Below are 27,886 nucleotides of genomic sequence, written 5' to 3'. Positions count from 1 at the left end.
AAGCGGCAAGCTGATTTATTTATTAAGGAGCCAGAGCAGAGGGTGCTGGGCGCTGCACAGCTAGGTGTGGGCGGAGGTCTGACCTCGGAGCGCAGGGTTGTCCCAGGAGGAAGGGGCACGTTGGCTTAGGCCTCAGAGGGCTTCCTGTAAACTGCCAGCCCTTCTGAAAGTGGGGACCTTTCCAAATGGGGGCTGCAAGATGCCAGCACCTGCGGCCTCACTTGGTCTGCGGCCTCACTTGGTCTGCAGCCTCAGTCACCTACACACAGGCATGTGTGCACACTGGCATGCACACACTTGTTGCCTTTTGTTTTTGTTCGTACCCAGGGAGAAAAGGCTTCACTGTGTCCCAAATCTGCAGCTTGCTTGTCCTGGGTTCTTGGACATTTCCTCCATTTCTGCAGGCTGGGGCACATCCGGGGGCCCCCAGAGCCACACAGGACCACTGAGCATAGCCGCCTGGGCCGCGCTGAGCGCTGGGCGCTGGGCGGTGAAAGGCAGAGACAGGCTGTACGGGGTGGCTGTGGGCACCAGGCTGAGCCCCTGGGGAGGGTCCTAGAAGTTCTCATAATGGTGGGAGAAGTGGGTGCGGTCCTGCCGGTTGATGAGCTGACAGGCCTTCTCCACATTCTTGGTCATGCCCGGGGGTCCGCAGCTGAACACCCCGATCTTCCGGACCTGTAGCAAGGAATAAGTTGTTTGGTCTCCGGTGTCGTCCAGCGGCAGGGCCCGCTCCCTGATCACGCAGACACCATTGGGAAACCCCAGTGTCCCCAAGGAAGGCTTGCTGGGTACGTGGGGTGGGCTCACTCAGTATTAATGGCGATGTGGCTGAGTCTATGGCGCGGAGCAGCTGGATTATTTAGCTCTGTCTCTTTGACGGCGCAGAGTAGCTGAGGAGCTCTGTGTGAACCCCATCCCCGTTTTCCACCCACTGCGCCCCGCCCCCATGTCCTGGGGCCCGGGTTCCCAGCAGCAGCCACTTCCCTCCCTGGCAGATGCAGGTTTGGGACCCCAGAGAGGAAAGGTGTAACAGCCTGGCAGGGGTGCAGCGACCTGGGGGTGCACCTCCTGCAGGGAGTTGAAGAAAGCCTCGAACGGCGGCCGGCCAAAGTGGGTGACAGAGCGCAGGCCCGTGAACAGACTCCGGTTCAGCACCTTCTGGAAGTGCCGCTCACAGATGTACTGGGGGGACACGCGGGGGTCACAGCCAGGCCTTGGGGCCGACTCTCAGCCCCGCCAACCTGGCCTGCGCCCCCTCCCTCGCCCCCCAGCCTACCAGCATGGTGGTCCTTAGGTCGAACTTCTCGGCCAGCTGGGTGATGTAGATGTGCACGGAGACCAGGTCCTGGCGGTCGTTCTCTTCCACTTCGCGGATGATGTCAGCCAGCCACTCGAACTGCCGCTGGGTTCGCGTCACCCAGATGAAGTAGATCTGGGGGGCAAGGGGCAGCTCAGCTCAGGCTCCCTGCATCCCGCATCCTGGTGCTTTCCCAGACCAAGCTCTCCGGCCTCTGCCACAACAGCCTGGGACGTGGCATGCGCACATGCATCCCAATCCAGGTGTGGGGTCGGAGAGGTGGAGTAGGGCAGTGAGGGTCGGTCGGGGCAGCAGCCTGGGGCCAGCCTGTCCCGCACACCTTCCTATGGGCCCTGCTCGGTGGAGGCTGCGCTCCAGTCACAGGCACGGGAGGAGAAGGCACTGTCACCGCCTGAGTGCTGATGACACACGGGCCGGGACTCTGCCTGCTTGTTCTGGCTTCCCTGACTCATCTGCTGGCCCCACAACAAGCAGGGGCCTGCCACTGGCCCAGCTGGAGGGAAGGGGCCCAAGCCAGCAGAGAGGCCAGCCTGCCTTGCCACCTCCTGTCCCTCCCAAAGCTGAGCGGGGTTTCACCCAGCCCCACCTGAGCCGTGCCCTGCCGGCTCCTGGCCCTCAGTGTCCCAGAGCCTCTCATAGGCAACCCCACATGATCCCCCGTGACCAAGGGCAGGAGCCTGCACACATCAGCAAGCCAGCTCTGTCTGGGGTTATTGTGACATTACCAGTGTCAGGCCATCTGGCCCCTGCCCAACCCAGGGACCGAGAACAGCAACAGGTCCAAGCAGGGCCCAGGAGGGCTGGGGTACGGGCTTAGCAGGAGTGGACACTCACTTTCTTACAGAATACTTGGCAGCTAACGGATGACTTGAAGACCAGGTCTTTGAGGATGGAAGCAAAGGGGGTGACCCCAATGCCTCCTCCCACCAGCACCGACACCTCAAACTTATGCCATTCCTGGTGCCCCTCTCCAAAGGGACCGTCGAGGTAGAGCTACAGGGAGGGAAAGAGCTGGGGTTCAGCTCGGCCACTACCAAAGCTCTGACGCCAGGACTGGCCAGCAGCGAAAGGCAGGGATGCGGGTGAGGGGAGGCTGGCAGGGACATGGTATTGTGAGGATCGACCAAGGGCGTCTCAGACTACCGAGTACCTTTGGGTACTTGGCAGTGCTGTCACCAGTCGGGGGTGAGTAGATCTCCCGGAGACGGGTGGTCCAGGGCCCTGCTGCCCGGATGTGCAGGCTGAGTGTGTCCTCATGGGGTGCAGAGGTCAGTGTGAAGGGGTGGTACTCATTGGTCCCCAGAGCCAGGCAGGCGATCCGCACCCACTGCCCTGACTTGTACTCGAAGCCCTGGGGCCGCTGGAAGCGCAGGTGGGTCACTCCTGGGCAGGGATGGCAGGTGGGGTGTGGGCTCCAGAGTCCCCACATCAAGCCCTAGCTCCACCTCTGGGATACGACAGGGAGGGCCTCCCATCACCCATGCAGGGCCAGGGCAGTAGGGCAGGGGTACCACCTCGGGAAAGAGCACTTCCCACCAGGCTGCTCAGCCAGGCCCGGACAGACCCCTCTGCAGGGCCAGGCCGGAAGATGTGGTACAGGTGGACAGCCTCCAAGCTGATACCTGAAGGCAGCAGCTCGGCCTTCACCACGCCGATCTCCACCTTCTTCCGGCTCAGGCTCACCAGCTTGTCCCCCACATAGATGAGTGCAGGGACCAGGAAGAAAAGGTGGAAGCGCGGCAGCTGGATCAGAGCAAAGCTGCCGTGGATGATGAGCTGGGGACCAGAGAGCACCGCTCAGGCCCAGGGACAGGCAGGTGGGGCGGTGGGGGCGGGGCAGGGAGCAGGATGCACTCAGGCCTCTGAGCTCCCCACTCCACCCCCAGCATCCCGTGAGAATGGAAATCGGTGGGAATCTGAGGAAATGGGCCTGCTCCCCATCCCCACCGCCACCTACACCGAACCCTGCAGGCTTCCACCCTGACTGCTCTTCCACGGCCCCCCACTTCTGCCTTTAGCAATACGTGTCTACGTCCATGTCTGTGTCTGTGTCCACAGTGGGGAGGTGGCGCGCACACATCTTTTTAGGTCCGCTGCCCACTCCTCTGGCACCTGCTGCTCCCCCTGCCCGGGCTGTCCTTCCCCTGGTCCTTCGTAGCTGCCTCTGCCCCCTCTGCAGGTCACAGCAGACGTAACACTTCCTCAGTGTCCCTCCATCCTCTCTGACTCCCCGGGGACAGCCATGCGTGCTGTGGTGTCCCCGCTGGGCTGGAGACATGCCCTCAGAACCAACACTAGGAACCTATGAGAGAGGAATCCCCAGTCTGTCCCTCTCTTTGGGAGCTAAGAACACCTAAGGAGAAGCCATGAGATAGTGGCAGGCACTGTCCTGCACTGACCCTCTGCCTGACAGTGGCAGACACAGCTTGTCCCAGGCCTCCTGCTTACTGCTCCTGAGCCTGGGTCCTGAGCTCTTGCCCACAACATCCCTCCTGACCATGTCTGTTCCTGCTCTTGGCAGCCTGTGGACACTAGTGACGCAGCCCCAGGTCCCTGCCACCACCACTACCACCACCCCTGCCTCAGAGGCTCTGCTGCTCAGCCACTCCTGCCCACTCTGTAGCTCCTGTCCGGCGCCACTCCTGCCACCCAACCCTGGGTGCAGCCCCTTCCTTCTGCGCCCCACCCTACAGTATAGCCACTGCTCGCAGCATGTCCCACCACCCCTTTGTCCTGTGCCACCCATGGCCAGCCCACTTCTCCTCACCCATAAGAATCCCAGGTGTCCCCACCCAATCCTGGGTTCAGGCCCGTCCTGCACCTTGCATGGCTCTCCAGGGACCACTCAGCCCTATCACCAAGGAGTTGACTTTCCCAGTCCCCCCTGGCCAGTTCAGCCCAAAGGAAACTTTCCTCTCTGCTCTCACAGTGGGAACGCTGGGCTCAGCAGGGAGGCCTGCACTTGTGTTTGTTTTTATTACTTCCCCAAGTTCCTAAGGGCAGGGCTTGAGTCTCCACCTCCACTGCCTCACCCAGGGCTGGCAGGTGAGACCCTCCGCAACCCCCACACAGCACAGGCTTAAACCTGGTGCCAAGCCAGTATCCTCCCTGCCCGTGCTGCCTTGCCCTTCTGAAGCCTCTACCCCTGCAAGCACAAAGACTGGATGACCTCACACTCTGCTTATATATCCCATTTTCTGCTGCTGTGCTTTCGACCGCAAAGCTGCTGCAGACTGCCGGCTGGCTGGCAGCCTGGGCAGCGGAGCAGACAGCTGCCTCTGAAGCGCCAACCCTGCCCTTCAGCCCGAATCAGCAGGCTGGCGTCCAGCCCCAGCATCTGCTCTGTCCTGGCTCCTTTCCTATCACTTCCTTCTCTGCTGCAGATCAAGCATGCCCAGGAGGATGGAAGGAGGAGGGTGCTTTGGCCCTGCCACGGGATGGGTCCTCTGAACCCAGAAACAGCCAGCAAGGGGTCCTGATCCTGGGCGAATGGGCTGGCTGCTGGCTGAGTCTCCCTGACTCCAAAGATGCTGCTTGATCACTAGTGATGGCCCATGAAGCCGCTGTGGCCCAGGGCGCCAGGCCTCCACCCATTATTTGGCAGGACAAATGAATTAGCTTTGGTTTCCAAAGAAGGGAGCAATTTCTTAGGAAACAGACATCATCAGTTCTAGGAAAATCTTAAGCCACCATGGTGGCTCAAGTGCAAGGGTGAGCAGGGAGCGCAGGGATTTGGGAACAACCCTGCCCCCAGCTGTCAGAGAGGACGGAGCTGGGAGGAGGCAGCCAGACAGGCGACCATGTGCCACTCTTTGTTTCAGAACAAAGACCCCCATGTGCAGCTTGGCCTGAGAACAGAGGGTGCTCAGATGGGTTCTGATGCTGGCAGCCAGTCACCTGGCATCTGGTGTGGAGATGCGGGACCCTGGGGCTTGGGTTGTCTTCTCTACCAGCCTTCAGGGTGCTCTCTGGGAAACTGCCTGGGTCCCTGGGGAAGGCAGCCAGGAAGAGCCACAGCACAGGGCTCCAGGCAGAGCCAGTTTGGGACTAACCAGGTGACACTGCTGATGACAAACTCGGGCAGGATGAAGGGAAGATGAGAAGAAAAGAAAGCAAGCATGGGACCCAGATTAAAAAGAAGGGAGACACTGCAGACCTCAAAGTGCAATTTGTGCTGAGCGTGGTGTCACAAACCTGTAGTCTCAGCACTTAAGAGGCTGAGGCAGGGGAAACACCACATGTTCAAGACCAGCCTGAACTACATAGCGAAACTCACCAAAAAAACAAAAAAAGAAAGTCCATTTTAGCAATCCAGCTGAAGATGTTCTGAGACAGTTCATTAATTTCAGAGGTAGCATTTGGCTGGGTGGGGTTTGCTTAATGTACCCCAAAATACCAGAGTCAAAAACAGCAGAACCCACTTAAAAAACCATGATGCTCAGGGGCTGGGGATTTAGCTCAGAGACATAAACAGGCAGTCATGAGTTCAATCCCTGGTACTGATAAAAAATTAAAAATTAAAAAACAAACAAACAAAAAAAACCCGTGATGCTCCTTTAGGTGAGGCAATGAGCCCAGCGGCTAACACCTGACCCCAGAGGCAGAGGCAGAGAGACAACAAGCGACAAGGGGGTCCAGTGGGCTCAGCCTGCCCCCCCACCCCGGGCTTGGTTACGGGAGCCAACCTGCAGCCTCCATCTCTCACGAGGGAGGGGAGGAGACCCTTGAAGTACTGGGGGTGGGGAAGAGGGTCACTGTGCAACCTGGCGCTGGCCCAGCCTGCAGCCCCAAGTCCTCACCAGGACATAGAGCACAACGTAGAGGTGGTGTGTCAGCCAGAAGCCCCGGAAGCTGTGGCGGCGGAAGTGTCGAGAGGCGAAGGCATACATGATGGCCAGGACCAGGAGCAGCACGACCCCAGTGAAGCCTGCAAAGGGAACAGGACAGGGCTGTTCTCATCAACCAGGGATGGCAGGCGGAGGAGGGGGGGTCCCCTCTCCCTCCTCTCCAGCACCCTCTCTGTCCTCCTCCGGACAGCACTGACCTGAAGAACCTTTCAGGTCCACCACTCACCGCCCTGAACCTTGCCCCTGGGGCTATTTTTGCCCCACAACATCATGAAGCAAGGACCTCGAACTGAGCTGCATCCTCAGCCTGCCTGCCTCCCTCTTTCTCCCTTCTTTCCTCATTTTTTTCTCTTTCACTTTCTTTCTTGCTTTTTAAATACTGAGACAGAGTCTCACTAAGTTGCCGGGATGGCCTTGAACTTGCATCCGCCTGCACCGTCTTCCCAGTAGCTGGGATCACAGGTGTGTGCCACCACACCCAACTACCCTGGCCCTGGCCTAGTGGGACAAGGCTTGGTCTTGGCCCCTGCACCATCCACGAGGTGGCCAATGGACACAGCTTGAGCATTGGCACCATTAGTAAGCTGGGGGGAACCACATAGTCCCTGCTCATTCTCAGCCCTGGGTCCCTTTCTTTTATCAAGGATCCCAGCCAGGCACTGATGGGGGGGGCGGTGTCACAGAAGAGGGTCCTTTTTGGATAATCAAAGAGGAGACAGGCAGAAATTAAGAGGATTAGAGCCCTGCAGAATGGAAGAGCAAAGGTTAAGAAGGGATCTCAGCAGAGCCTGTAAAGTCATAGTGGGAAGGGGAGTGTGAACCCAGCTTTATCCCCTCAATCCCAGAGAGCAGGAATTCCCAAGCAGCCTCCGAAGTTCAAAGCTGAACGTTTTAGGATTCAGAAAGAATTTAAAAGAATCCATGCTGCGAATACAGCAAGTATAGGAAGGGAATGGGCTGGAAATATAAATAGGTTCACAGCTAATAGCTCCAAAGTGGGGGATTACAGAGAGCTAGGCATACGCCCCTAATCAGCCTTTGCCAAGACATTCTATAAGAGAGGGGCTCCTGTCTGGCCTCACAAATAGCCTGACCGCCTCACACAAATGGGGTGCAGCATTCCTCAAGGCTACAGTACAGGTAGGGGTCGTAGGGTGGATTAGTTAGTCCAATGTGGGGAGGAGCTAGTCCCAAATAGAGGACTGGAATGCAGAGTCACCAGAGTCTCTTACTGCCCTGGATGAGTGCCCCAGGCCAGGGGGATGAGGCCTGGCTCCCTCAGGCCAGGGGGCGGGGCTGAGCTAGTTGGGGGCTCTGCTGCGGCCAACAGACCAGAGCCTGGAGGCCTGGGAACTCGGAGTGGAGGGGCTCTCACCTGGTACTGTCTGGAAAAACCACCAGTAATACTTCTGGGGAAGCTCTGACCTGTAGGGAGGGACAGCAAGCGGGGATCCTGAGAGATGCTCTCTGGGGACCCTCAGAGAGGTACCCTGACCAACCACCAGTCTCTGCTGCTTCTGACTTGGGGTTAAAATTTGGGCTGCCCCAGATTTGGAAAGAGGATATGTCTTCCCATCTGCTAGGAGCCCGTGTGTGTGAGTGCGTGCGCTTGTGTGCACACACACGCACACACACACACACACACACACACACACACACACACACATACACATACACTCACCCGTTGTCCTGGAAGAGGCCAGGGAAGAGGCAGGACAGCACGCTGAGCGGGCTGATGGAGAATAGGTACACATTCACCACATGGCCGGCACTGTGTAAGACTAAGGGGGACCAGACAGGCATGGTGATCCCAGGGTATTCCGTAGGGTGCTCATCACCTTTCCCAGGGGAGGATCCTCACCAAACAGAGCTGGGGAGGGAGGGGGCTGGAAAAGGAACCCTGTGGACTGAACAACTAAAAACCTGCTGGTCCTCCCCCAAATCACCCATGAACACGCTCACATAATTCTCAAGCTAAACCACTAGAAGCACCTTCCTTTGATTTTCATGTTTTTAAACGCAGAAACTGGGAGAGATATGTTTTTGCATCCAGGGGTGAGTGTTTGTCAGCAGGAGTCTGGTGAGACACCCACAGCCGAGGCAGCAAGGGCTCTGCGTTTATGACGTGGGGCAAAGAGATCTGATGAGCACACAGACCAAAAAATACCGCAATAAGAGACACTGCCCCGAATCCCCCTCAGGATCCTCTCCAGGCTTTGAACACACTTGTCCCGGTCCTCCATCAGTACTTTCTAAAGTGATTCTGGAAATCCCCTTTCATGATTGTCTTTGTTTTGATCCCTTTGAGTGATCAAAAACCCAGTGAATGTGCTGCCAAGCACCATCTGCTGGAAAGGCAGGGCTAGTGAAAACACAATGCTGTGTCCTCATCCCCTTCATTCACCAGGTCTGGTACCAAGCGGGACTTCCAGCTCCTCCCCAAAGTCGCAATGACCTTGAGAGACGAACATTTTGAATCAAGGCAGTCACCACGGCATAACTAAAGCAGAGGATGAGGACGAGCATAGCTAGGGTCATGGCTTAAGTGCATTCCAAGCAAGGCAGGATTTTGAGGGGGATTCAGAACAATGTGCCTTTTCGGGTAACAGGTTTTAGAATTTAAACATGTGCCTTCTCTTCTAATCACCTGCTGCCACCATACCACAGCTAGGACCATCTGTGTCCTCTAGAATAGAACACCAGGACGATTTACACGCATGGGAAGGGAGGAGAGAGGGAGGGGCCTGGAGGGGCCACCCTGCCTGTGAGCACCATGGCTGTGCCCGCGATGAGCCGGTGGAAGTCCACAGCGGCGTCAAAGGGGATGTAGTGGTTGAGGAAGGTCTCCCGCAGGAAGGTGATGAGATTGCGGCACATGGTGAGCAGGATGTAGGAGAACATGAAGGAGATGCTGGCCGCGGTGCCCCGTGACAGGATGATGCCCACGCGGGTGGTGTCCGTGATGCCTTTGTGGTGGGCGGCAAAGGCGTAGTCTGCGGACAAGGGGAATGCAGGTGGAAGATCAATGATTAGGGACAGTCCTGCTCCTACGTCCTCAGGTCCTGGCTGGCTGGCATCCACCATAGGCCACCCTGTACTCTGACTCCAATAGGTGCTATTCCCTAGGTGGCCTTCACCCATAGCAGGCCCGGCCCTTCGCCTGTCAGTCACCTCAGGCCCCACCCCAAGAGCCTCTGTCAAACTAGGCCCCGCCCCCAGGTCAACAGTTACTGCAGGCCCCACCCGAGGGCTGTCATTCTTCGAAGACCCTGTCTACGGCTGTCACTCATTGCAGGCCCTGTCCCAGAGCCTGCCCATCACTCCTGCGTCTGTCATTCACTGAAGGCCCCGCCCCAGGGCGGTCCTTCGCGTTACTTAGGCCCCGCCCCACCGCTGTCATTCACCTCATGCCCCACCCCTTCCCCGCCCCTCTCCTTGCAAGCCCCGCCCCAGCTGGCGTGCGCAGCCACACTCACGGTGGGCGCGCTCCAGGAACAGCGCGGCGGCGATGGCGTAGAATACGGCCACGCAGCCGATGTGGCGACGGTAGTTCTCCACGAAGCGCTTGAACTGCTGCACCGTCTGGTGGCGGCGACTGCGCTGGAACTTCTCACGGTGTGCCTCGGTAAACAGCAGCGGCTGGAAGGACGTGACCCTGCGGGATGGCAGCCTTAGCCTGGCTGGGGACTTCCTGAGGGTCCCGACTTGGAGGGGGGCGAGGCTTGTCGGGGCAGGGCACCAGATCAAACCCCCTCCCCCTCCGGGCGCTACAGCTGCTCAGGGTCATTCGGCCCCAAGAGGCCCCTTTCCTGTCTGCACTTCCCATCTCCGCCAGCACCCTGGCAGGTTCTCCCCGAGCCCCGGGTTCTCTGACTCCCAGGCAGAGGCAAGAGCCTCCTTGAGCTCCTGCAGTCCCTGCTACCTTCCTCAAGGGGCCACCCATGTGGGCAGGGTCTGAGCAGTGCACGCCCGCTTGATGGAATGCTGACTGATGGATGGCTGCAGGGGCGGCGACTCAGGCATACTTCTTGCCGAACCGCCTTCGAATCTCCTGGGGAGGATCCGTGTCTGAGGGGCACTGCAGCCTCTGCGGGGTCAGCTCCGGCTCCATGATGTTGGGGGAACAGCGGGCACTCACTCTGGGAGAGGGGCTAGGAAGGAGAAAGAGGGCCCGGGCCCCCTCAGCCGCTGGTCCTGTCACACTTACTTTGTAAAGGAAAGATCAAGGGTCTGGGTGGGGAGGACAGCAAGATTCGCACAGGGGCCCCAAAAGGAAAGATTCTGGAGTCCCCACACAGGCCCAAACCTATGCCTGTGTCCACACAGGGACATCTGGGCCAGGCAGAAGTGAGTGCTGAGGTCCACCAAGATGAATCCAGCCAGGGTGCCGGGGCAGTGTCTGCCTAGAGTGCTGGGTGGCCTTCTCTGGGGGGGGGGGGGTGCTGGTCCCAGCCATGCTTCTCATTCCCAGCAGGGCCTCACCAGATCTTGTCCTGGCTGATGTAGGAGGCTCTCCGGCAGAGGTCCTTGATGACTTCCGGCACTTCAACCCCTAAAATGCAGAGCCCAGGCAGGCCTGGTTCAGGAGAGTCCTTGTCCCTCCCATGTGGCAGCTGGACCAGGCCAGACAGTGGGAGGGTAAAGAGAAGGTCCAAAACAAAACTGGGCAAGCAGGCTGCCCTGGAAGTGGGTCTCGGGACCAGCATCAAGGATGGAAGTAGAGTTCAGGAAATGTACGCAACCTGCCTGCAAAACCCCTAGGCCACTAGAACTCTGTTTAAGACCTTCCAGTTTGAAACCTCCCAAGAGTTCAATGTAGAGCGAGGTGGTAGGTACAGGGGAGATCACTAAAGTTCTACTTGCCTCTAAAACTGTTCATAACAAAATACTGGGGGAAGCTCCCCTGCCAGGGGCTATCTACTCTTCCTGTCTAGGCTGGGCACTGGGTATAGGTCAAGACTGAACTGCCAAGCCAGGTCCTTAGGAAAGGTGTTATGGTTTAGATCTAAAATGTCCCCAAAGCCTCAAGTGCTCATAGGGAGGGCTTTTGGTAGGTAACTGGGCTATGGCCACTGATAGTTCACTTGCTTTGAGGAGATGGGGTCTGGTTGGAAGAGGTGGATCACTGGGGGCTTGACCTGGAAGGGTCATCTCCCTCCCTAGATCCTCTCTGACCTCTCTGCATCTTGTCCACCATGCCACAAACAATCATCCTTCTGCTTGCCACCCTGCCATGGAGCCACTGGGCTATGAACTAACCCTCTACAATCATGAGCCAAAATAAACGGCTCCTCCTTTAGTGTCAGGTATTGTGTTCCAGTGATGAGAAAGTAACAAAGACACCCCAAGATAATCCTGGTCTCTAACTCAGGCCAAAGTGTTTAAATAAACAGATAAATGTTTAAAGTAGATAGATGTCTGCCTTCTCAAATGCTTGGGCAAACAGCTAGGGTCATAAAATAGTAACTGGTGGCCGATGGAGGTAGAAGGGAAGGGCTGTTTGCACAAATCTTGCTCTTTCTCTGTAGTTCAAAGTCTTTTAAAGTAAAAGCAGGAAGAAATAACCCAGCAAGGCAATGACTCAAATTTAAGCAAGTCAATGCACAATACTATTTAACTCCCATTCCTGCCAGGCTGGGTGGCCCTGGGTTCTGTGCCTGGCTCCCTTCCAGCCTCTCCCTTGCTCCTGTCCACTGACCAGGCTGCCTGGGTAAAAGGTGAAGCCACAGAATCAGGGTTCTGGGGCTCCTCTGCCAATGCCCCCACACCCAGGGTCAAGGCAGCCCTGGCCAGAGATGCATCCCCGTCTTGTCAAACTTGCTGCTGTCACAGCTGCCTTCTCATAATTCTGGGAGCAGCTGGGTTCAGTCTCAACATGCCCAGTGAGACTCTCAGGCTGAGAAGACACTGTGACAGCGCACGGCAGGCTGCAGAGAGCTCTTCAACCGCTACCTACCTCCCCCCCCTGCAGACTCCACCCACTTGAGTCACACAGGTGCAATGCAAGTGTGGGAGACCAGCACTGAGCCTGGGGAGACACCTCCCGGGCCAGAACCAGCCAGCCAGCCAAGAGGACTGGGGCCAGCTCAGGTAGGGTCATCACAAGGAAACACTTTCCCCCTGGCCTGGACACCTCACCTGCAGGGCATGGGCAGGAAGCCAGGGAAACAGAACTGTACCCCCATCTCCCGCCCACCCTGACCCCACGAGGCCTTGTCACCATCCTGGGCTCCTATCATGGACAAGACAGACAGACACTGAACGATTATGTTGGTAGGAGGACAGAGAGGTCCCCCACGTGGCCCCACCTCTGACACAGAGCTGTGTGAAGCGCAGCTCGCTGTCGTGGTCCCGCAGCAGGAAGTGGAAATCCTCCCAGGTCAGCTCCTCCTTGTCCTGGAAGCCCGCCTCACGGAACATGGACTCCACCACCTCGGCCAGCTGGGCCTTGGACAGGCAGTTGTTGGAGATCTCGATGAAGGACCTGGAGGTAGGCCCCAGATCAGCCCATCAGGTCTCCAGGATAAGCAGAAGGCTCCCACTTCCCCTCTAGCCTTCTGCTGTCCCTCTTCTGTCCCCTTGTCTCCTGGCTGTCCTAGGGGACCCACCTCAACATCCTGATGAACTCGTCCTTGGAGATGAGGCCGTTCCCGTCAAAGTCGTACATACGGAACATGAGGCGAGACTTCTCCTCAGGGGTTCCTGGGGCAGGGGGGCCACAAGGAGCACTGCAGCCCATCTGCCCAAACCACGGGTACAATAACCCTTGCAGCAGAGGACACTCTGCTTCTACCCCTACCTGGGTCCCCCAGGCATCAGCCATGGCTGGAGACCTGGCCCCCATGCTCCCTACTTCCAACAGGTCAGCCAGCCTCCACCTCGGGTCCCCATCTCCCCCCCACCTTTCATGAAAACCACCAGGATGTCCAGGAACTCCCGGAAGGACAGGTAGCCATTGCCGTCCTTGTCAGCCAGTGAGAACATGGACTCCACAAACATGTCCTGCGGTTTCAGGCCCAGGGACTCTGCAAACTCAGCCCTGCTCAGCTCGCACGTCAGGGCCTCCCGCACCTTCTGGGAGGAGTCCAGGGGCAGGGTCCCCGCATCCGCCTGGTTGATGTCCAGCACCTGCACTCGGGCAGCAGCAGAGGGAGGGGGAGAAGGGTCAAGGCTTCCTCGCCCAAGAGACCAGCAAAGTCACACTGTGAAGCTTTGCCTAGCGGCCCCTGCATGGTCCCAGGGACCATATGTATGGTATGGAGTCCTGGGCTGGGTCAAGGAGGGGGTCTGGAAGTGGAACTAACGGGTCCCAGATTTGTCTTCACTTGAACACCAGACAGTTTGGAAATCGTGGAGCACCCTTGCCATCCTGTGCTCAGACACACACAGTAGAGTAGAAACGGAACACTGAGGCAGCCCAAGAGGCGGCCTTGTTTGTTGACTGCCTCCCTTCTGGGTTGCGGTCTTGCCTTGGGGTTCCTGAGAAAAACTGGGAGCTCAGAGTCAGCTGATCCCCTGTGAGGCTTCCTCCAACTCAGATCTAACAGAATTTTATCAAAAGCAAGGCTTCCTCTGGCTCAGGAAGACAGCTGTCATCCTGGACTGTCTGGGAGCTGTGCCCTAATGGCAGATAAGGCCACAGGCCTCGGTACCTGCCTTTCCTGCCTGACAACTGCAGGCCTCACTCCAAGCCTATCTGTTGATTCTGAACCAGCTTCAGATAAGGTGCCTTAGTGGAAAGAGCCCGGGGCTGAGACCTGGGTTCACATCCCAGCTCTGCCACCTGCTTACTGCATGGCCTGGGGCTTCACTTCCTCACCCGCCCTACTTATCTCCTAGGGTTATTGTGAGAACAACAGGTTGTGCAGGAAATGTTTTGAAAGCTGGGAGACCGCAGCAGCCCCCAGAGATCGCAGGCACCCACGTCATCATCCCCGAGCAGGGGCTTCCCAGAGAAGCCCCATCTGCCCTGGGATCTGGTCCAAAGCTCCTGGGCCCTTTGCGCCCTCAGCCCTCAGCTTGCTAGAGGGTAAATCCAAACGACTAAAGGCTCCGTAAAACAGTAGCTTGAATCCACACGAATCCTCTCCCACACTGGCCCTCTCAGCTCCTGCTCAAATATTTACTTTTCATCCATCCAGAGAGCAGCTCTGCTCACTCCTTGCTCCTCCTTCCTGTGGAGCCCTGACTTTCCCGATCTCCCCTCCACAACCTTCCTCTACCTTCACACAGCCCTTTCCCCACCACCCAGACAAGGCCACTCGGGAACTGCTTTCCTGCCCTCACCAGTCACTGTCACTGTCCTCTTTTCTGTTCAGGTCCCCTCTTCCCGGTGGGCCGACAGCAGGGAACCAGGCTGCACTGCACCCTACCACGCTGCTCCCCCTCCTCTGCATTTTGTGTTTTTGTTTTGCACCCTGTGAATTTTCCTCCCTAGCTAGGGACAGGACTCTCACGGTGGTGGGGGACACATCAACTTATGCTAAGTTTTAGAAAGGTTAGCCAGGAACCCAGGACTTCCAGCTTCCCGGGACTCGCCATGGCTTCCTGCAGGTCAGAACACCCCACAGGTGCAGTCATACACAGATGGGAGTCCGCTACACACCTGGGAGAAGAGATGCCTGAAGAAGGTCCCCAGGAGCTGGCTCCTCTGCTCCCGTGTCACTGCAGCCCTCAGCAGCTCCTGTTCCCGGAGCTCCCACTCCTGGAAGGTCAGCCCGCTCTCCTTCAGGGCAGCCCGCAGGTTTCCCACCAGTGCCTGCCGCTCCTCCTCCGTGGTGAACAGCAGCACCTACGGGGCAGCAGGGTGAGTGCAGCGCCCACCTGTGGAGGGGGTCAGGGGAGACCCTGCAGGAGAAAGCAGCAGTGGGCAGGCTGACATGCGGACCCAGCCCTTGGGGATGAGAGCACAGAGCCCCTGCTCTTCTCCAATTGGGAAGGCAGAGAGGCCAAGGATGGAGGAGACCATGAGCCGGGCAGGTGGAGTCTACAGTCAGCATCCCAGTGTGGCTTCCCTTCAGTACCCCCAGAATTCACTAGGTCCTGAAATAAAGGGGTAGGGAAGAAGGCGTGGCCTCTGCAAGACACCCCCAGCCAAGACCTTGGAGGACAAGCAGGGAGCTGACCCTGCCTGTGGGAGTGGGGAAAGGAAATCGCCCTGGGCAGGACAATGGTGTCTAGATCCCACCAAGTACGACAGGTAGGTGGTACCCTGCCTCCCTCCCCCAGCCCGTACCAGGTCGTACTCCTTGGGGACCTTGAGCAGCAAAGTACGACGGCCACGGTTGCTGGACAGGACGAGGTGGATCTGTTGTGGGGGCCGCAGCTGCACAGTGCGGAGTGTGGTGAGCCTGCCATCCACCACTCGGACCTGGCCAGGCTGCAGGTGCACCCGCACCGGCCGGTTGGGCTCCTTGTGGCCCTGCCACTCCAGAGCTGCGGGTGACACAGCAGGGTCAGAGGCACCCACAGCTGAGGTCAGCACCAGGGGCCCCCAGCTTCTTGCCCCCTCCCTGGGCACTGAAGAGGGCCATCTGATCCCTGAAAGTCCTGCTTTGCTTCAGCCCCCAAGGGAATGGGGACAGCCACATCCTGAGTGACACTCAGTGTGATTCTCTGCACAAACCTAGGAGATTTACAATTATTCCTACATATCAAGAAGAAAAACATAAAGTAGAGAGATTTTTAGAATCTGCCATGGTCCAGCTTCTACCTCAGGTCACTGTGGCTTCCCGCTACCCTGCCTGCCGCCAGCCCTAGAAAGGGAGCCTTGTCCCAGTTCCTGGTCCTCGGGCCCCAGGTCTACCTTCCACGCCCTCCACCAGCTTCTCTGACATGATACTTTGGCGGTTCTGGCTCTGGAGCCTCTTGAAATTCCTCATCCGGAGTCGGGCCACAATCCAGGCACTGAGCAGGCTCACTGGAAGAGCAGAAGCAGAAGGACACTTGGGGACATGAGGACTGGGGGGACGGCCTGGCTCCCACCCCAACTCCTAAGTCTATGCTCAGTCACTTCTGCTTGAAAGGACCTACAGGAGGAACCACTCTGCGTCCCTTGTGGGTCTTGGTGGCATCCAGACACCTGTCCATCTGGCCAGTGTCACTGAGTCCTGCCCCTTCCCAGACAGAGACAGGGTCCAGAGCCCTCAAGCTACACGTCCTAGGCTCAGCCTGTGGGGCTGCTGGTTGACCCTGACTCGGCCCTACAGAAGACTGAAGTCCCAAACCGCTACCAGCAACTTGGTCTGCCTGGGCCTGCAACAACCCCTGACAGGGCCCCTGGCCCAGGATCTTGCACACGGCTGTGGACTTTGGACTCCCCAGGCTCCGGACCAGGCTTGGCTGGGCCCTCAGGGCTCCACAGAGAATGGGGAGGCAGATCAGGGAGCTGACTCTATTTGGCTCACACTCTACTCATGCTCCATCCCCTAACAGGTCCTGCCCAAAGGGACAGCACCTGGCATGGCTTGCGGACTAGAAGGCCCTCCTCCCTAGCCTGCACCTCAACCCCAGTCTTCTCACCTAGGGGGAAGCAGCACAGGATCCCAATGATGAGCCCAAAGCCAAAGCCACTGTCCTTGAAATAGTCCCGGATGACAAGAGGCACGCAGGCTGGCAGGCCCTCAGTGCTCAGCTGGCCTGGCTGTGGACAGGGGTCCCCTGGGAGGTAGAGGAAGGCAGACCCTGGGCGCTGGGCCACAGAGGAAGCAGGGAAGGGTGGCAGGAAGGGGGTGAGTGCTCCAGGGAGTAGGGGACAAGGGCTGTAACCCTTGGCACTGTGTAGCAAGACTGGCATTTGCCTCCCGGATAACAGAGGGGTGAGAAAAGGAGCGTAGCCTCTGGCTCCTCATACACACACACACACACACACACACACACACACACGTGCACACATAGCACTGCCCTTGACCAGGTGGCAGGCCAGGGTATCCCCCTGCACCTGGCCCTCCTCACGCTATTCCAGGCCCCCACCACATCCCAGCCGAATGCAAGGCCCGTCTGCTGGTCTCCAGGAGCCCAGATCGGACCCATACAGCTGCCCATGGTAGCCCCCCCGGCCTGCACCCCAGATCCTAAGGAGAGAACCACAGGTCACTGGGCTCAAAGCCGGATCCAGCGCCCTCTAGCCACTCCAGGTCACTCACCTGCAACCCAGAAGAACACATTGGGCTGCAGGCCACTGATGTCCACACCGGTGACAGCCACCAGGACCTCCCTGAAGGACGTGTTCCTGATCTCTGCGATCTCTTCCTCCGAGAACAGCCTGAGGATGGGAAGATGGGGCTGGGAGAGAGATGAAGGTGGCCAAGCCCAGAGAGGAAGAGAAACAAGACCGAAGGAGTAGGGAGGCCTGGCATCAAGGCCTGGGAGGGGTATCTAAATCTAACGGTGGGGGGCCCCCCCCGGCCAGCCTTACCCATTCCTGGTGTTCTCAAACCAGTAGCGGTCGCCATCCCGAAGCCGCACAAACTGATCGAGGACGATGGCACTGAACAGGGGTCCCGGGTCCCCGTGGCTCTCCAGGAGCCCCCCTGGGAGCAGCTCCAGGCGAGAGAGGTCCTGGTGGTACAGGGCCGCTGTGGCCTCCAGCACCTGGGACCAGGAAGACACACATGTGAAAGAGAGGGCCCAGCACCCAGCCTCGGGCAAAGCAGCAGGCCTTGGGATCAGCCCCAGGACATTAACAGGAAGTGACCGGAAGAGCAGCTCCCTAGAGCAGAGTGCTTTGGTGCCCCAGGCACCGCCTTGAGCGCCCCACAAAGCTAACTCTTTATGGAAACCTTCTCCTAACTCCACTGCCGCAGACTGCCAGCCTGCTACAGTTTGCACTTAGAAAAAACATGACAGTCGAAAGGGCAAAATCAGAGTTACACAGTAGATCATGTGTTGTAAATGATTTCTGTTTAGAGCTAAAAATGTTTTCAAAAATCAAATACCAGCCCAATGTGGTGCCACATGCCTGTAATCCCAGCATTCCAGAAAGCTAAGGCAGGAGGAACACAGTTAATTCAATACCAGCCTGGAGCCACATAGTCAGTTCAAGGTCAGCCTGGGCTATGTAGCAAAACCTTGTCTTAAAAACCACCAAAATAAACAAGTTGGCCATGGTGGTGGAGGCCAAAGGCAGCCTGCTGGCTGGCAAGCAAAGTGGCAGGTGCAGGGACTCCCTCCCCGTTTAGTCAGGAGTTGGCACACAGTAGGTGCTCAATAAATAGTGGCTGGATCTGAGAACGCAGAGTCTGAAGCCAAAGGCTGTTGGCCTGGTCACCTCCATCCTGAGTGTGAGACTGGGAGGGTCCTCACCTGAGCCCTATGTGTCACTGCCCATCTTCTACATACCACAGTGTGCTGGGGTCCCCTGCCCTCCCTCCAGTCCTGAGCCCTCCTCACTGTGCCGTGGCTCCGAGACAGGGTGGGGTTGATGTCCTCCCAGTGGGTGATGGGGGGCAGCCCCAGAGCAGCCCTGGCCCTGGTGTAAGAGGGCAGCCCCAGATCCCGGCCTCGCTGCAGACAGCCAGCCAGATGGTCCATGCGGGAAAACTTCAGCGACCCAGGCCAGAAATCTAGCAATAAGAGACCAGAGGGCGAGTGGGGAACCCAGCCTGGAACATCCAAGCTACACAGAGAAAGCCGTGGTGGTGGTGGTGGTGGTGGCGCCAGGCTCCCAGCCCAGGGCACCCTCCCTGCCCAGCCCTCAGGGGCCAGAGGCCCACAGCCTGAGGGGAGAGCCTGGCTCACCTCTCATGTCTTCTACCACCACGTGGTCCTCTTTCTCAGCCAGCTGGGAGGCCATGCCCAGCAGCAGCTCATCGAAGTCCTCAGCGCTCTGGAGATTCGGGTTCTTTGGGAGTGGGAAGTGGCAGAGACGGGGTTAATGGAGCTGAGGCGGTCAGGCTCCTCCACCACTCAGTCTGTTGGCTCCTCCTTGGGCCTTTGCTCCCAACAGGTGGATTCTCCCCTCAGATGAGTACTGCTCCCATCCCAGGTCTGTGCCTGGTGACAGAGCTCTCCCAGCACTCGGGTCCCCAAAACCTTCCTTTCCCCTTTGGGGCCTTGCTTGATTGGCAAAGGCACCAGAGCATCCACATCAGTAGACGTGCTACCAACTAGCTGCGGGGGCCTTAGGCAGGCCACAGGACCCCTCAGAACCAGTCTCCTCCTCTTAATAAAACGGGCCTGGGGGTACAGCTCCACAGTGCCTAGCATGGCCAAGGCTGCGGTTCACACTTGGGGTGACAAGGTCAGTGAGCTCCATGACTGAGTTTGTACCTTGCTCTTGTCTCCTTGGTGCTCAGCCTTTCTCCTTCCTTTCCAAACATCCACGAAGTATCTGACTTCACTTTAAACTCACAATCAGTGCTCTGCACATATACTGGCCTGGCTTGGATGGATTCACTGTATAGTCCAGTCTGGCCTTGAACTTGCAGTGATCCTCCTGACTCAGCCGCCCAAGGGATCTCAGGCATTTGCCACCATGCCTGGCAAGGTTCACTCTTGACCGTGTTCCTGGGGCTGCCTCCTTCACCCCAGCCCATCCCAGCTGCTGCCTCAGCCTACTATCCAGCTCTCCACCTGCTCTCAGACACACACACACCAGACCTCCCACACTCACACAAGTGTGCCCCCAGCCCTGACCTCTCGGCTCCAGTAACTGTTGCACATACGCAGAGCTCTGGAGAAACTTGAATTCCGATTGACAACCTCTCGGAAGTGGCAGCTGCTGTTCCTGAAATGCAAGGAGTAGAGGAGAGGTAACCAAAGCCACCCGGTCCTTGGTCTGAGTGTCAGACACCAGCAACCAGAAGCCCGGCTGCTCAGTCTACACAGTGGTGTGGTCAGGCGAGCTGACCAGCAGGTCCCCAGCCAGCTGGCTTTTGGAAGATCCCTTCCCACCCTAGATCAAACATCTAAAAACGCAGTCCTAGAGCCTTTGGTCTCTTTCTCCCTCATCTTCTTGCTCCTTACTGTCCTCTCTTTATTATTCAAGGATCAGTGACCCAAAAAAAGGCTGTTCATTTACAGTACAGAAACAGTTTTTAAAAATACATCTTGTGGGCCAGGCATAGCTCAGCGGCACAGCACCTGCCTGTCAGGCATGAGACTGTGAGTTCAACCCCCAGTACCAAAAAATAAAATAACATAACATAAAATACACCTTCACTCTGACATTGACTGAATCTATGGACCTATGAAGCTATGAAGTGTGTTAACATGGAGTCGTCCTGCCCCTTTGTGTGTGATAATAACATCTCACTGTTTTGCCCAAGCTGGTCTCGAACTCGTAGGCCCAAGTAAATGGTCCTCTTGTCTCAGCCTCCAGAATAGCCGGGACTAATGCACTCAATAAATGATACTATTATCATTATTATTATTATTATGAGACAAGGTCTCATGTGATCACCCAGGCTTGCCTTAAATTCCCAGCCTGAACCTCCCTCTCATCGCTGCCTCCTGAGTAGCTCGGACTATGGTACAAACCGCTGTACCCAGCTATGTAGACACATTTTTAAACGATTTACAAATTTTTCTTTAGAAAATACTCCTCTTGGGTAACTCAGTAGCATATGATTTCTCGGCCACCACCAAACAAACCCAGAGATTGTTATAGAGTGAGCAAATCTAATCTATGAATTGCTTTAAATTATACTGCAACTGCAAAAACAAAATTCAAGAAGCCAATGTTTCATCCATGGTTTTTACTCAAATATTCAATACTCAAAAATGTCTTTATTTTAAAGTTCCTTTTGTATTATTTTGGGGCCAATATTTTTCTTCAGACTGCACACATTTTTAAAACTCCTTCCCCAAAATTTGTAAATCCCAGGCCTTGTGCTTATAGCTAAAAAATGCCCCTGAAGTTCAGGCTGGGGTCTTCATGAAGTCTCCATGACCTAAGTTTCAACAACTCTGCTCTTTACCGGAGAACAAATATACCCATTGCAGAAGAACGGATGAAAAGTGTTTACAGACCACAGTGACCCTTTTTTTAGGACAAGCTTTCCCCTCCCATCTGCATTCACTGTTTCACAGGAATGGGAGTGCTCAGACTGGCAGCCCTGGCTGTGCAGGAGACTTCTTGGGCGGCTCCCTTTGAATGCAGAACAATTGTTTCAGCATTAGTTAAAATAAACCCTGTCCCCAAGTACTGATGTGTACAGAGCTGTCTATGCTATTTCCTTCTTCCTTCAATTGGCTCTAAGCAATGTTAGCTGAGATACTGATGTGTACAGATGACAGTTTTCTGTTTCCTCACATTATGTGCCCTATAAATGGCTGAGCACAGCCAAATGGCAGAGCCACATAGCTCCAGGAATGTCAACTGGATCCAAGCCTCAAGATAAAAGGCCACACAAGTTTACACTTCAGACACTGAAGCAAGGCCAGCCTCCTAAATCATTCAAATGCTGTGTTCTTCACCAGATTATAATTCTGGTGAGGCTTTGGATCAAGGCCTTTGTTCTCTGAATCCACACTTGGGCCAGACTTGGAACCCCTTGGCTGCCCATCACTATAAATATGTTTTAAGGTTTTTATTCTCGCCATGGGTTGCTCTGGAGGTGGTAGATTAGAATTTACTGCCAGGATTCCAATAATATCCTCTTGGATTCCAATAACATTCTCTTATTTTTTTTTTTTTTTTGGTCTTTTTCCTTTTTATCGGTACCCGGGATTGAACTCACGACTACCTGCTTGCAAGGCAGGTGCTTATGCCGCTGAGCTAAATCCCCAGCCCCAATATTCTCTTATATTTACAAATATAAAATTTCTCCATTTACAAATATAAAATTTCTTGTCTTCTCTTGGAGACAAGAAAAAAGATTACAAAATACAATTATTTGGATTATAATAGGCTGGGGGCTGCTGCACCCAGATTTTCCTCCACTGCGACCATTGCCCCCCAAAACACACACTTGAGCCCCTGTGTACCTCATGTACACTCCAGGGGGCACCATGGTGGAGAAGAACTGCTCTGAGGCCACCACGAACTCTGGGGAGACACTGGGGTCCAGAAACGGGCGGTACCCTGGGGGCAGAGAAAGAGGGCACACCATTGAGACTTTAAGCTCCCCACGCCCACAGATAACCCCCAACCTCCTGCAAACCCTCTCTTCTCCCACCCTCCCCTCACCTTCATACTCTGGGGGTGTCTTCCCCAGGAAGCTGGGCAGCCACTCGTACATAGCGATGCTCTGCGGGTCACAGAGGGCACAGAGAAGCAAGGCGTGGGACAGCTGGGCAAAGAGGAGCTGGCGCTCACCAGAGAGGAACCCCACAAAGGAATGGGCACCCCAAAACCAGAGGGTGGAGGAGGGGTGATCCTTGCCTAAGCAGCTCTAGGTTCCCAATCACCTTCGGGGGCTTCACACACACACACACACACACACACACACACACACACACACACACACACACGGGGCCGGGGCCGTGGGCCGCGCGGACCTGGTAGGTGGCCACGACCCTCTTGCGCGCGTGCTGGAACAGCTCCTCGTCGCCCCAGCGCGGGTGCTCCCGGGCCAGCCTGTCTGCCCACCAGTTGTGGAAGCGGAACCACAGCAGCCCCAGCGCCTGCACCAAGGGGTCGCGGTTGCCGCGCTCGGCCCCGAAGGCTGCGGGACGCGGGGGGCGCGGTGAGCGGCGCGCTGGGGGGAGGGGCAGGGGCGCCCTCCTCCGCTGCCCCGCCACTCTCGCCCGCACCCGCGTACCGTACAGCCCCCGGGGCCCGCCCTGGCCCGTGGCGGGGTCCGGCGCCGTCCACACGAACTGGGCGTCTTGGGAGCCGCGCGGGAAGGCGGGGTCGCGCCCCGACGCCAGGCGCCCCCCGGAGAAGCTGCGCAGCGCGTCGCTCCGTGAGTGCGCGGACCCGTAGATGGCGCTGCCGTCCAGCCAGCCAGTCACCTGGTTGGTCTGGGGAGGCAGGCGGGCGGGGGTCAGGGCCGGCGGGAACCCCGGCTCCGCCCCGTCCTGGCCCAGCCTGGGCCCCCGCGGCCGCTCGGGCCTCACCAGGTCCCGGGGGTTGCTGGGGCTCTGTCCGGTCTCGGGGTCCCAGCGGCTCCTCTGGAAGGGCAGCACGACGTCGCCGCGCCCGTCGGGGTCGAACACGGGGTCTCCAGGTGGGATGCGGATGTTGAGGAACTCGGCGGGGCAGCCGGGGGTGTCGATGCTCACCACGTCCGAGAGTACATGGTAGCCTGGGGACGAGTGGAGTGCGCGCTAGGTCCCCCGGGGCTCCCTGCCCTGCCCTGCGACCAGCCCGCCCCTCTGTCCCCGGCAAGCTCCAGTCAGAGCCCCGTGCTTCGCCGCCCAGGCCTCTCCTGGCCAGCGTGCTGTGCCCGCACAGTCTGAATGTTGTCATCCCGGTCTCCTTGGTAACCAGGAGGTGCCCAAGTGAGGGGTACCCTACACCCGTCCCAACACGCAGCTAGGAGCTCGGGCTTCAAGAGTGTCGGACACTGATGAGGAAGTCACAGAGCATCCTGCTGGCCACCTGGATGACCTCCCCTTAACACTTGGGGCCACAGCCCTTCCTGTGCTGGTCCTAGCACCCGTTGGGCCAAGAGGGCTCCAGGAGACAGCCTGCCTGACAACTTTCAAGGCCCTGCCTCTGCCCCACCCTCCCTCCGCCTGCACCCCCACCCTGCCCAACCCATGCCACACCCCCACTCTCAGACCCTCATTGTTCTCTGACCACTCCTAGGACAGGGAGGGGTGCAACTGACCCCCTCCCCCAGGCCTCTCTCCCAGAACCCTAGCAGGCCCCAGCACAAAGCAGAGGTCCTCACCAAAGAAGACGCCCAGCACCGTGCGGTTCCGCAGGGAGGCCTGGCCTGCCACGCCCCGCAGGGCGGTGTTGCTGAGTTTCCGGGCATTGGGCAGGTGGGGTTCTCCCAGGGGCTGGTAGACACCATCGGCATAGCTGGCTGGGACTAGGCGCCGCAGACGGGAGCCTGGCATGGGAGAAGTAAGGGGCAGAACTAGGGATGCATTCTCAGAGAGCAACTGGATTTATCTAGGCAGTACTGGGGATCCATCGAACCCAGGGCCTTCAGGACCTGCTCTACATCCTCATCCCTTTTTATTCTTTACTTTGAGATAGTCTCACTAAACTGCTAAATAGCACAGGCTGGGTTTGAATTTGCAGTCCTCCTGCCTCAGCCTCCCAGAGTGCTGGGATTATAGGCCTGTGGTAGCACACCTGGCTCAGCAGCAATCTTGCCTCCCTTACTCCCAGAGTTCCCTCTACACTATGATCCTAAAACTCTGGGAGTGAGTAGCCCTCCCCCTGGAGGGGCAGGTACCACCCCGACCCTGGTTCTCTGTCCTGTCAACTGTCACCTACCTTTGCTGCCCCAGCTGTGCTCCCTGAGGTTGTTGTACCACCCATCATACCGCTGCACCTCCCATGAGATGGGGCCCGGGGCTCCTGGAGGAGAAGAGGAAAGTCCGTGTGCAAGGGGCTGGGTAGCCCAGGGGGGAAGGCAGGGCAGAGTCCCAGCAGGATGCGGCACCTGGTGACACATGGCCCTCAAGAGGAGCACAGTGCCTATAGGGAGGAGGACGTGACCACCAGATCCTGGGGAGCACAGCAGCACAAAAGCCATGCCCAGTCCAAGGATGCCACACGCAAGAGCCTGCCACACCCATACCTGAGCAGGACAAGTCATTCTGGGCAGGGCAGTGCCATTTGGGGCCTGGTCCTCTCCCGCTGCCCCAGGCAGGGGTGCGGTGCTGCTGCTCTGGTTTTTTTCCCAGTTTCCTGGGCTGGACTGGCAACTGCTCTAGTCATGTGGATCGCCTTGCCCTCCTCCCCTTGAGACATCTGCTTCGCATGTAATTTTTGCTCTTGATTCTATTGTACCCTGCGAGAACTAGGGTCAGAGCAACCGGAGGTGGGGGAAGAGCTTTGGAAGGGGACAGAGGAAAAGGCCCGAAATCTGGAAGGGTGGGGATCCTTCTGCGCAGTCAACCAGCTGACCTGCCCCGAATCCTCTCCCCCAAACTAGAAGTTTCTTCTTCTGGTCAGAAGGTAGAGGAAGGAAAAGGACTCTTAGAGGGAGACCCATTGCTATGATTGTCCTCAGACAAAGGATGGTCCACCCACGCCCACACACACAACTACACAAAAACACACATATTGCCAGGGGCTTGGGGAGGGCAAAGGACCCAGGCCCTGATGTTTGAATAAAGAACCTGGCTAAAGACCCAGGTTTCAGGGCAGAACTAGGACAGCTACACACGTGATCACTATGACAAACTGGTGGCAGAACCAGAGGGGACTGTTGGGGGCAGTGTACAGCAAGAAGACAGGTTAGAGGAAGGATGTCAGGGCTGGGGAGCAAAAGAAACCACAGCCTAGGAAAGGAGAGGGCCAGGAGGAATGACAGTGTGTGGCCAGGGAGAACTTCAGGGACCACATTCCCGTCCTGTCCCCCCAGCCAGCCTGGATTCTTCCGCAGGGCTCCTCTGCTTCCTGTTTTTGCATCTCTCCTCCCTAATGAGTGAGGGCTTCCTCTGTTTAACCTAATTTGTGGTACCTTAAGCCCACTTCCCTCCTCAGAGGCCCAGGCTGCAGGGAGCAGCCTCCGAGTGCAGGGGGGAGATTGTCCAACGCTGAAGATAACAAGAGGAATCTCAGATCACCTGAACTGTGGGTTTGATCATGCTGTATAAAAACATTGGTAATTCTCTTTCAGCGTTGGGAGTCTGACTCGGGATTCTAATCAACCTTTCCCTGTGGCAGGTCAGGAAAGTTTTATGAGAAGAGAAGACAGAGGCGAGAGAAAGCTCCCTGCCAAACTGGAAAGAATGACATGGGAAATGGGTCATAGTCATTTCTCCATCCGGATGCCCTAATTGTGTGTACTTGGCAATAACTTTCATTCCGTTATCCATCCATGTGTCCAACATGAGTACCATGTACAGGGACCAGGACACAGGGATGGCTGTGACACAGCTGTTGTCCTCAGCGAAGCCCAGAGGGTGCTGGGTTTCCTGTCCTATTCGCACTTCTCCCCTAACCTGTACTTACCCACAGGGGCCCATGGCCCAACTAGGAGGGCCCACGCCACAGCCAGGTGGAAGCCCATGATGCAAATATGACTAACGGCTCAGGTGTCAGAATCCCCCACAGAAATGGGCACCTGGAGAAAGAGAGGACAAGATACTGACTACCAGCCATTCGGGAGAATCAGACCAAGGCCCCCGCAGGTCTCTGCGAATCCAGGCTGCTGCGGGCCAAGGCTGGAGTGAGTAGAATAGAACAAAAGATTTACTCTTTCCCTAGATCCATTCAACAGACACTTAATGGGCATCCAGTGGGTATGGGAGGCACCAGAGCTGGGTGAACAAAGCCAACAAAAGCCTGTTTCCCATTGGGTGGAAAGCCTTGCTTTTGGCACCGCCACCCGTACACGTGGGACCTCGGGCAAAGCCCTGTATCTGATGGGACCCGAACTGTTTACTTCCCAGCGTGTCTGCCAGAGTCACATGTGAGAATGAGGTTAAATTCAGAGGGAAAGACAAGTGTCATGCAGATTGTGACACAGAGAGAGGAGGCTGGAGTCATCCTCCGGGCAGACTCGGGGGTGGAGGAACTGCCGCCCAGACGGTTATGTTTTAGGGCTGGCTTTGTGCCCTGCTCCCCAACTCCACAAACTAACCCAGGAAAACCAACGGAAGCAGCAAGTGGCCCAGAGAAAGCCCGACTCCACTCTTCGGGGCTTCTGGACCCAGGAAGGGGAGTCCTCTCTACTTCTCACCTTCCCTTACCTACGTCTTAAAAGCCTAGGTCCTGCCAGCGTGGTACCCCGTGCAGCCTGTGCAGCTGCCGGGATGCTGGCCTTGGGCCATTCACACAGAGCTCAAGTGGCCACAGCGGTCCTTCCCCTCCCCTACTGTCATCCCTCGGGATCCAGGGCCCCAAACCCGAATGTACTGTTCCTTGGCAAGGAGCATGGAGCAAGCCTTCATGGCAGACTGAGGAGTGCTGCAGAGGAGGGTGGGCAGCTAATAGCTACCCTTTGTGGGTGGTGCCCTTGCACTGATTTGCCAAGCAACGCAGGGGCATAACTCTCCCAAAGCGTTGGAAGGAAGGCTCAGCCCCAGGTGGGGCGGGAAGCCTCAGGCACGCAGGCCTCTCCGCTTCTGCCCCGCGTGGCCGCTTTCCCAGCTTAAGATCCTACACCCTGACCCAGAGGTAGGTCAGCTTTCGATGAACTAAAGCTACAGAGATTCCAACCTGTTCCAGGGAGCCTGAAGGGTACAGCCTAGACCCCAGGAGCCAGAGTTCCTTCCTGGCGTGCTGTGCTCCCCAGAAGGAGCTCCTCCTAGACCCAGGAGACGAGGTCTCCCTCATTACCGTGACCGGCACTCTAGTCTCCCCAAGCCTTGGCGAGGCAGAGCTCAGGCGCCAGCAGGCTCCGTTTCAGCCTTAGGTTATCAGGTCGGGAGCCCTTCCCTCGAAGCCTGGCCACGGCGGGGTTCACTCCCTAGCCGCCTGACTCAGGAGCTCCCTTCCCGCCTGCACTGGCCCCTCGGGGATCTGACCTGGGTTGCTGCCGCCGCCTTTGTTCCGAGGCTGCAGATCCGCTCCCAGTAGGCTCCGACTCCAGATCGCGTCGGGCCGCCTCTCCAGCGCCGAGCTAGGCAGGCGGGGCTTGGGGCCAGGGCCGGGCCGGGGCCGGGGCCGGGGCGGGGCGGCGAGCGGGGGGCCGGGGCAGCA

General features: G+C 57.4%; 1 protein-coding gene across 4 annotated transcripts; it reads right to left on the bottom strand.

The window, feature by feature from the left end:
* Window positions 1-5: 5 nt before the first annotated feature.
* On the bottom strand, window positions 6-27,821 carry Duox1 (dual oxidase 1). Of its 4 annotated transcripts, XM_063248049.1 has the most exons (34): window positions 27,712-27,821; window positions 26,195-26,306; window positions 24,506-24,589; window positions 23,949-24,113; window positions 23,170-23,357; window positions 22,872-23,073; window positions 22,609-22,775; window positions 22,298-22,358; window positions 22,096-22,192; window positions 19,804-19,894; window positions 18,907-19,009; window positions 18,559-18,731; window positions 17,585-17,760; window positions 17,313-17,431; window positions 16,690-16,827; window positions 15,974-16,087; window positions 15,404-15,603; window positions 14,774-14,959; window positions 13,071-13,296; window positions 12,777-12,870; window positions 12,477-12,652; window positions 10,651-10,720; window positions 10,194-10,319; window positions 9,645-9,823; window positions 8,931-9,161; window positions 7,850-7,949; window positions 7,544-7,593; window positions 6,121-6,248; window positions 2,944-3,097; window positions 2,472-2,704; window positions 2,156-2,314; window positions 1,280-1,435; window positions 1,057-1,185; window positions 6-678 (listed from the first exon to the last, which is right to left on the bottom strand). In XM_063248049.1, exons 2-34 carry the CDS (start codon window positions 26,250-26,252, stop codon window positions 556-558), a joined length of 4,656 nt encoding a protein of 1,551 aa, XP_063104119.1. In that variant the 5' UTR covers window positions 26,253-26,306; window positions 27,712-27,821; the 3' UTR covers window positions 6-555. The 4 variants fall into 4 exon arrangements, 2 of the variants coding, with proteins under 2 accessions (XP_063104119.1, XP_063104121.1); XM_063248051.1 differs by lacking the exon at window positions 2,156-2,314; XR_010047259.1 differs by lacking the exons at window positions 6-678; window positions 1,057-1,185; window positions 2,156-2,314; window positions 7,544-7,593 and having other exon boundaries at window positions 1,290-1,435.
* Window positions 27,822-27,886: the final 65 nt, after the last annotated feature.

The sequence above is a fragment of the Cavia porcellus genome, unplaced genomic scaffold (genome assembly GCF_034190915.1).
Source record: "Cavia porcellus strain 051 isolate PalLab524CR breed Dunkin Hartley unplaced genomic scaffold, mCavPor4.1 scaffold_1, whole genome shotgun sequence".
NCBI classification, from domain to species: domain Eukaryota; kingdom Metazoa; phylum Chordata; class Mammalia; order Rodentia; family Caviidae; genus Cavia; species Cavia porcellus.
This window is presented reverse-complemented; position numbering and strand designations above follow the sequence as displayed.